Consider the following 10,080-nt stretch of genomic DNA (forward strand, 5'->3'; position numbering starts at 1 on the left):
AAGTTCTCTATAGTAGTTTTGGAAACCCAGTTGAAAACCACCGGATATGGTTGTCTTGCTTTCCATTTTAATAGGAATGCTTTTAAGCATTTCCATACTTCAAAGTATAATTAATAGTTTGCGAAAAGAAATGGTAGTGCGCGGTCTATGGCCGATGTTTTCAAATATTTTGGGATTAGTTGCATAAATTAATTCCTCTGGCCGGTGAAGCTTCATGAAGGCCGTTTCTCTCTCATGGTGATAGGGGTACTCGAAAAAAGAAACTAATCCGAATGTTCGTTTGAACGAGTCTAACCTACGAGCTTCTAATAACTCCTTGGGCGGGAGTCAAACCAAGTACTGCAAGCACACGGGGAATTTCTTCCAGTATTGCCCTCATAGGGGAATTTTCTCAATACTTTTACAATGAATGCGTACACGAGGCCGAACGGGTCGTAGGATAAAGTATTGTTTCAACCTCGTCAAAATGGGCTTCTTACCTCGTAAAGCGTGCATGTAATTATGAAAAAAAAACTTTCTTTTCAACCCAAAGGGTCTTGTGATAGGGAAACCTCGTTCCCAGGGTCTCTCTTCTCTGCCTTCGTTGTCTTTTCCCAACGACAATGGAGGCAGAGAAGAGAGACCCTGGGAACGCGTTTGGTGTTTGGGCAAGTCATGGCTTCGGATGACCTCAGGTTGATGGTGGGGTACTTGTCAAATGTACATCGCACTCACACTCGTGTTACTTTAATCACTGTTTTTTTTTTCTTCTCACATTTCACAGTCACAGTTCGTTGTTAATCCCTCCGTAACTTAAATGATCCCTAATTGATCATGCAAAATCTACAACGCTTTTGTATATTTCGCGCCAATTGTTTGTGCGCAACTTTTTGATGCGCATGTAACGCGACTGTAATATGTCACGCATTACTTCAAGCATTACTCAAGATCTTATGGCGACAAAAACGCCGGGGAAAATTTTTCAGGCCGGCAAAGGAATGGCACATTTATTTCCAATTCATCATGAAACGTTACTGAGAGAAAGGAGCGGGAGGCTGGAGTAGTGGCTGAAACTGATTAGAGTGTATTTTCTACCCCATATGAACCATTTGAGCGTTAACCCTACTAAGGGAAATGGGCCCACACAAGGACAGAGACAGGGGTGGGAATTGAACTCACGACCTTCCGGTTAGATTACCGCTGCTCTACTGACGGAGCTACAAGGTCAGACGAGAGAAGGTCGTGGGAACTGAAGATGTTAAAGTCACGGCAATAATGAACATGTACAAGTACAAAAACCTAACCCTTCTTGTAGCGGCTGAAAAGTTTTGAAAACTCGGAGGAAGGTTGGTTTTGGTCAGCGACGTTGCCTAAATTTATTGGTATTGGTTTTTAAAAATGTTTTGATTACACTACGAATTTGTTGGTTCAAAATGAATGCATGTTTTGAAGTTATTTTCCTTTTACTTTCATGAAAATAGACCTGAATTGTATTGTCCACCTCGTACACTTGAATAGTGCGGACCTACGAGGAAACAACCAGAGGTAATATGATCAGCATGACGTCATTGCAGAGATATGATACAAAAGACTAACCAAATAAAGATAACGCCTGCTTGAAACTTCGTTGACCGAACAGCAAACGAACAACAAGTTGTTAACCAACAGAGACTGTTACGATTACATTAATTATATTATCTTTTAGGTTCAAGCTGATATACCATGTACTATGAGGCAATCAAAGCTTCTGATATACACCTGGTAATAAAATGCAATTATTAAGAAATTTATACGACTTGTCCACTTCGAGAATTTATAGTAATATTTTATATATATGACAACACTTTCTCTACATCTGTCTACCGGAAGAAGACATTCACAAGCCTTTACACCAAGTGGGATTCATTCACACCTCGCAAGTACAAAATCAACCTCATCGGCACTCTCACCTATGGATGCTTCGAATTTGCTCCTCGCCGTCTTCATTACAGGCCTCAATTAAAGATCTGAGAAAGCTCCTGTTGCAAAATGGTTACCCTCAAGGCGTTATCACGTTCAACATTAACGATGTATTGAACAAAAATAAAAACAAATCAAATAACCCTGTTCAAGCTACAGTCCCCAAAGAGGATATCTTAATCGTGTTACCCTACATAGGTCTTCACAGTAACCAAGTCACGTGACGCCTGAAATCCTGCGTATACAATTTCTACTCTTTCGTCAATCTCATGCTAGATCATATTCCAAAACGCACGCCGCATCAACTCCTTTTTTCCATGCAAAGATCGCTTGAACCGATCTCAGAGGTCCAAGGTCGTCTATAAAGCTGTCTGCTGGAACTGTGATTAATTCTACATTGGCAAAACAAAACGAAGACTCCATGACAGAAAAACAGAACATTTCAAGGCCTAGCTAAAAGTGACCATTCATCAGCCATTGCTGATCATGTGAAAACCGCTGGCCACGACATTAAATGGGATCACTTTGACGTTTTAGCGTCCGGAAAAACTGACTTTCACTGCAAAATTAAAGAGACTCTGTTCATTCAAGAGCTAAAGCCTTCCCTTTGAAATGCACTTCAAAGCTCTTACACAAGTCGGCCACGCCTCTGCTGTTGTAGACCATACAATTTCTACCGGTCATAACATCAAATGGGACCATTTTGAAATCCTCGCAACTGGAAAGTCCGACATGCAATGTAAAATTAAAGAAACGCTATTTATCAGTGACTTAAAACCCTCTCTCAATGAAAACATTGGTAGTGAGAAGCTTTTTCTTTATTAATTTCTTCCAGAAAAATCGACTACCGGAAGTTACGATTTTGTTATCACACTTTTTAACTAGTCACCAGTTCCTCGCTCTAGTTTTTTAAAATTCTGTGTAACAGTTTTAACCGTCACTTCTGATGATGTATGCTGCAACATACGAAACGTCAAGTATAAAATGAAAATGCTTGTAACCGCTGTTTGTTTTCTTTTCCTGTTGAAATTGAAATGGCCAAAGGACAAAAGTATTTAAATGAAAGAGTTTCAGGGAAATAACTATCAGTTATGACAAAACTGATAATTTGTAGTACATTTGGATAAACTTCAATCTTTTATGCAGTCACGTGACCAGTTATAACGTTTTTACTTATCAGGCTTGGGTACCCTGTCGTGAAATTTTGTTTAGACGATTATTCAATGTTTTGTGCATTACAATTGCTGAAGAACTGGTTTTTAGCCCACAGATATACCAAAAAAGTGAAAATTGTTTTATTTCTTTTTAATGTGGCCACTTAAAAAGTCTATTTTCTAGCTGTAATCTTTTTACTTTATGATTCACTTTGCTATTTGTTTCATTAATAAATTAATACTGCACGAGGACAAGGGATTTCTTGTCTGTTTGCCATTGTGCCCAAGTGATTAAAATCATCCCGTTTGTCTTTGCCGATAGCAAGGGAATCTATTTAGTATACAATGTACCACTCAGAAATGATTTACGTTATGCTTCTACCCTGGAATTGGACAAGAAAGTCAGAAAATGTGCCATTCTTTTGAATGACAGTAGACTCATCGCTAAACTTTCAACTGGCGACCTCATAGCAGTCGAAGCAAAGTATCATGCAGCTTGTTTAGAAAAGAAACAATGCTTCGATGCTATCGACAGCTCATCAGTTGACCTTGAAGAGTTAGCGTTTGCAGAGCTTATAGGTTACATTGAGGAATGCCTGGAACAGGAAGCGCCAGGAGTGCTGACACTCTCTGAGTTTGTGAAATTTTATCAATGTAAACTCGAGGAGGTAGGAGCTGAGACTGGAAAAACCAATGCTACCCGTCTAAAGGAAAGAGTATTAGAGGCAGTGCCGGACCTTACGGCTCACCCAGAAGGCAGAGAAGTCATACTAGCTTCAAGACATGACATAGGAGGGATATTGACAGAAGCGAAAAGAAGAGATTCCGATGCGTGGTGTCTTGCAAGAGCAGCTCATATAGTGAGGAAGGACATCCTAAAAGTAGATAACTCTTTCAATGGAAAATTTGTTTTGAAATATTAGTTTTGTCATAACTGATGGTTATTTTCCTAAAACTCTTTCATTTAAGGAGTTTTTCATTTTTAGCCTCGCTTCCATGCTAGCAAAATTGGGGCATGCACAGATCTCGACTCCAGAGCTTAATTCGGCTTGTCCCTACATCAAAAAATATTATCCTTAGGGCCATAATATTCTGTCAAAGTCTCATGCTTGTATCACTAATTTGAACAATTTTGGTCGATAACAGCTGGACTCTTAAAGGGGCTAGGTCACGAAATTTTAGGCAATTTCAGCACTGATCGAATGGTCATAGAATTTACTAAAATATCAAAATAACTGTTCAAAACTATAGAAGAACTCTAACAAAACACAGGAAAGCCAAGAAGGGACATGGATGGACAAAACTGGAGAAGATTGAAATGGATTGAATTTGGGTAAATTTGAAAAACGTCGGCCCACCTTTTTTCAAATTTATATCAGTCAATATCAAAATGTCATTTACAAAGCTGGAAAATCATTCTCAGTTGTTATGTGGCCGTGATTTTGCAAATGAACGACTCTTGCTCTGCCAATTTGACGTTTAGAGCTCATAATTAACAAAATTAAACAAAATTACCTAAAATAGCGTGACTTAGCCCCTTTAAGTCATGATATTGGAGCACGTATAGCGATATTTCTTGTTTACAAACAATGACGTCACATTTCTTTTGATATTCAAATTTGCCAAACACGGAACCAAAAGAAGTGATTGTTTACTGATGTCGTAAACATCAGCCAATTAGGTTCTGGTTGGCATATTAATAACAATGCGTGACGTCACGAGAAACATCGCTATTCTAACAGTATACATTTAGTATTTAGGCGATGTATGACCCCGCCGTTTAAATAGTATTCAATGTATTGTGGGGTCATACATGGTGGTTGGTGTTTCGTTTCGCTGTTTCTGTGTTTCACTGTTTCGCGGTTTAGTACTGTATGTAGGTTCATTTCCGCTGCTAACGCTTTAGCCAGCTATTTGAAGCGTGGTCTCAAATTTCGTCAGTTGGCCGAATTGCCGGAATAAATAGAAACAGGAAGATAAATGGAGCGGAACTCGTAGACATATTTGATCTCCGATAACAGAAAATGCTGTCTCTAGCTGTCAATCGGTACCGCTCAAGAAAGAGTGACATTTCTTAATAACGTTTTAGTTACCACTTCCCGTACCGTTGAAATCCAAGAGAATTATGAAAAAAACTAGGAAATGACAAATTCAGTAATATACCCAGCTTTGCTATGATCGCGCTTCAAGCCCCGGTTGTCTCTCTCGTAGCGTGGTTGTTGTTTTCTGGTAAGGTTCATTGCCACTATGATCATCTTCCGGAAAAAACAAGTTTGGCTCGACAATGTGTGAAAATGTGTACCGGTGAAACTCCAGAGACAACCGACAAATCACAGGATTTCCAAGTAAGAAAAACAGTGTCAACTGACAAATATATGTGATTATTATGTATTCATATAAATTTACGAACGAATTCCTCCAATGATTCTATAATTATTTATCTCAAGTAGTTTTTAAAAATATGAGGCTTCCTTGGTGTAAGGACGGTTTACACGGTGGACTTGTCGGCCAGTGATTTTTGGCAGCGGCTTTGAAAAAAATCGGGCCGACATAAAAAATCTGTTGCAGCAACGTTAAAGTATGAGCACGGAAATTTACCGCCGAGGTGGAAATAATTAAGAGAAAAAAGTGCATTGTCACTGCTTTTATACCAAAACTGGAGAAAACGACATTGTGAGAAAACGATAATAGGACTATTGAGACATTCTCACGTTCAGTCGCCTTCTGGATTTGCGTTAATTAGTATGCAATTAGGTAAATCCTAGGAAAAATACATCTCAAAGCAAAGACAGGAATTGTGATTGATGTCAGTGAGAAAGGCCGGTCGACACAAATTTTGGAAGAGGCGACATTTTGAAGCTTCTCAAATTTGTGAAACGGGAAGGGAAGAAGAGTAATATCATCAATTAATTAATTAATTGGCAACTCTGTGTAATGGCGGTCTTGACTTCCCCTATAGTTGAATTTTAATTGGCGCACAGTATGATTTTTTTTAACAGTATAAAGGGAAAATGGAAATGCCACGCTGTTAAATACGCCTCTCGTCTAAAGGGTTAGTAAAGGCAGGGTATTCAGTTGTAAGCTGGGTTTTTTTAATGAATCGCCCTTAAGCTTAGCCTTACTGTTATCATTCAAGAGTCCCTTCCTCTTCCTTTTCAGCCTTTATCTTTACCATCTCAATTCACTTTCTAACTTTCAGAAAGTGATATGTTTCCTCGCGTCAGTTTTAACTTTGAGAAAAGTGATGTTTCCTCGCATCAGTTGTAAATTACCAGGAATTCCTTGTTTTTTGCCTTTTGCATGCAAATGAAGTAATCAACTTCAATTGATATTGTCAGTTCCGGCAGTGTCGCTCCACGAAAGTTAATTCACGTTATTGGAAAGTTATTAGTGTCATTATTGGCGATGCTTTAGGGTATTTGAAAAAAAGGTACTTTAATGAAACTGATGTGCACACTATATTTAGATAGTTTTATGTTCAATTAAAAAGAAGGAAATTGAAGCGGATGTTTTTAACTCTGAGTTGGAAGGGAAGTGTGTTGCAACAATTAGTCACGTGACTTCTTTTTCACAAACACGCTGATTCCGCTGAGTACATTAAATTTTTTTCCAGAAATAAAAAGAGCAGCTTAAAATATGCTACCATGCCGATTTTCGTAAGCATATCGTTTAAAACTGGTGTTTTTACAGTTGAAAGAAATTGTAAGGATTTGTACGGAAAATGACGCTTTGCCCTCCAGTCACGCTTCAATGATTTGCATACAAATCCTTTCTAAGTTTTCAAACCACTGTTAATTTTTTTCTTCGGGAATTGACAGTCTGAAATCTTTGACCCTTGCACTTTTGTAGTAATAATAATAATAATAATAATAATAATAATAATAATAATAATAATAATAATAATAATAATAATAATAGCTTTTTCTTTTGATTGTGTGATGAATGGACTTTTCTAATTCTTACCGATATTCATGAATTTGTTTTATTCTTTCTTTCTGATTATTTATTCTGTCTCATGCTGTTTTATGGATGAATTTTCTGATGACAAATTTAAGACGCTATGACTTTTTATAATTTGTATTTTTATCTTGTTATTACGAATCTTCAGCTAACAGAAATCGAATGATGTTTTGAAATGTTTTACTTTTTCTCTTTTAGAAGTTAACTTTGTAAATAGGATTTTGATATTTAGCACCGTTGTCTGTATATAGGTTTTTTATGAGTATTAAAATAGTTTTTATTAAAAAAGAAAAAAAGAAAAAAAGAAAAAATAATAAAAATAATAATAATAATAATAATAATAATAATAATAATAATAATAATAATAAAGAGAACACTATAGAGACTATAGAAATCAAATCTTCGCATTACCATTACTTATTCACTTTGCCTTGAGAATGGGGTCATGATGACGCCGAAACGTCGGCTTTTAACGTTAATATTCGCTTGCTTATGTTTTAAGAAATCGTTTTTGACCAAGAATAATAAAAAATAGCTCTTCTGTGCTTTACAGTGAGTCATGAATCTTTAACAACAAAATATCATTTTTTCCAAATGTCAGATTAAAGCTAACATTCTGTCAGACCTATTCTAAAACTTCAGATCAAAGCTGTTCGTCGGCTTCTGGAGAACACGGTTGATTAAACGCTTTAAGGTAAACCGGGTAAGGAAAACAGCACTCTTTTCAATTGACGTCATGATCTAGAGCCCAAAGCATTATGGGATTAATATGCGAACTTTGGCGTCGTTTGTCCGCATTTCAATCCCATAATGCTTTGCAATAATTTATTTTTATCATAAATACTTTTGTTCTTGGGCCATCGTTGTTTGATCAAAAATATGACACAAACAGCAGTGATAAACATATTGAACTTGTTCATTTTGATTATGACTTGACGTTTCGTATGTGCTCTACATACATTTTCAAAAGTAACCGTTGAAATTTAAAACAGCTATTTATATATAACAAAGCGGATGAGGGGACTGGAACCTAGATTAAGCAAATACTTAACAGTAAAATATATAATAATAACAATAATAATAATAATAATAATAATAATAATAATAATAAAAACAGAAAAGATTAATAAAGCATCAGTCAAGTCATAATAAAAATGAACAAGTTCAATATGTTTATCACTGCTGTTTGTGTCCTATTTTTATCAACTGTGGAAAATGTTATGCAAGTTATTTACTCTTGGGACTATATCATGCTTCAGTGAACTGGATATCCATTGTTTTAATTCACAATAACCCCACCCCCCCCCCCCCCCACCCTCCAAAATGAACTGTATTATAGGATTTCCGAAAATGGCAAATGTTGTATTTCAACAGGTTGGGTCAAAGTGTTTGAAGGAATGTTTGGATCCGAATAAAGGAGGTTTGTAAATAACATCACAGTCTGAAGCTAAAAAAAGGAACGGAGTGAACCAGGGTCTCTTTTCTCTGCCTGACAAAGGAAGCATAGCGGAGAGCGCAGTAAAAGCAGAGTAAACACACCATAACACCAAACTTGGTGTGGCCGTTACGTCACGCATGTGCAAAACCATTTCACCTGGTTTATTGGCAGCCATGTACAGCTGTTTTGGCCTTATTAGGCCTCATCAGCATGGCATAGCCAACTTACCAGGCCGGTAATACTGATAATACTTACCAGGCTCATAGAAGAGAGACCCTGGGAACACGGTTGAGTTTTAACTCGTTTTAAATAATATTTCCTAGTAGTTTAATAAATAAGATTCAAATTTATTGCTTTACAAACACAAAGGGTCACAAGGCAACTACAAACTCTTTCATTAAGTGCATAAGTATCCGTACATATACCATACAAACTAACGTATATAGAAACAGTACAAATCATTCGTTTTCGGCTGAACAGGTGCCCCATTTTCCAAATGGGCTTAGATTTCAGCCCTTGCTGTCTCGTTGCGCCTGCGCTACTCTCCACTCCAAAGGAACCAGCGGCTGGCAATCTGAGCCTATTTTCCAAATTCCTCGCTGCAAATCATCACTTCTATTATTCAACACACTGTGACAATATCCAAATATGGTCATAGCGCACTCAATATTCGTCGTACGTACTCAACACTGATATATCCCGCGATATACGTAATTTTGTGCGGCGGAGAAAAATAGTAGTTTTTCCAGGTTTTTCTTTTTTCCAATAAACGTAGAAAATTGTGCTTTGTCATCAATGTGTTGAATAATAAAACAATTATCCTGCTCAATCTTGCGGAATATCGCCTGATTTTAGCCAACTCGGCCTGCGGCCTCGTCGGCTAAGTATCAGGCGATATTTCGCAGGATAATTGTTAAATATACACATTATTGCAAAATGGCCGCTATTCTTTTGTTTGCTTGCAAATTCGCTCTTGTTTCCTCGTTCTTAAACTTAAAATTCAAAAGAATATTTAACCTTAGACGAGGCTACAAGGGCTAATATGCATGCAAACAGAAGAATTTTTAAATAATGGCCATTGGAACAAGGTGTATTCAGTAGTAAAACAACACGTTATATCTCTCAGATAGTACGGGCGCTGTAATTGGCTAAATTAGCGGGCCGTATTCTACAGTACGGCCCGCTGTACAGCCCGCTAAATTTAAAATTTCGACAAAACATCATCTAGCGAGTTTTTCATGTCATTTCTGTTGCATAAACTTGTACTGAAAACTGTTTGAATCTTGCAAGCAACTATTTCAAACTTAACAGCCAAGAAGATTTAGTTTTTGGGATTTTGGCACGGCATTCTTTGTGGCAGTAAAACCTTCCGCTTCACTTTGACTAGTTTCCTTGCCCGCGCGCCGGTTAACCTCAGAGATATAATAAATATCTTACCAACCTCGTTTTCTCGGTCCGTACTGTAAGTTACGGATCCTCGTTTTTTCCCGTTGATTTATGGCCCGCGCGCTTCGGGCTTGGGCCATAAATCAACGGGAAAAAACTCGGTCCGTAACTTACAGTACGGACCTCGAACTCGGTTAGTAAGAG

The 10,080-nt window shown here is 37.4% G+C and overlaps 1 protein-coding gene across 1 annotated transcript in view; it reads left to right on the forward strand.

The window, feature by feature from the left end:
• Nucleotides 1–5,156: 5,156 nt before the first annotated feature.
• The window catches only part of LOC137970001 (uncharacterized), a 15,914-nt gene continuing 10,990 nt past the window's right edge, over nt 5,157–10,080 (forward strand). Inside the window, exons 1-2 of the mRNA XM_068816443.1 lie at nt 5,157–5,437; nt 8,427–8,472. Coding sequence (XP_068672544.1) covers nt 5,267–5,437; nt 8,427–8,472 — 217 coding nt within the window. The 5' untranslated portion in view covers nt 5,157–5,266. The remainder of the gene's footprint in view (nt 5,438–8,426; nt 8,473–10,080) is intronic.

The sequence above is a fragment of the Montipora foliosa genome, chromosome 9 (genome assembly GCF_036669935.1).
Source record: "Montipora foliosa isolate CH-2021 chromosome 9, ASM3666993v2, whole genome shotgun sequence".
In the NCBI taxonomy this organism is placed as follows: Eukaryota; Metazoa; Cnidaria; class Anthozoa; order Scleractinia; family Acroporidae; genus Montipora; species Montipora foliosa.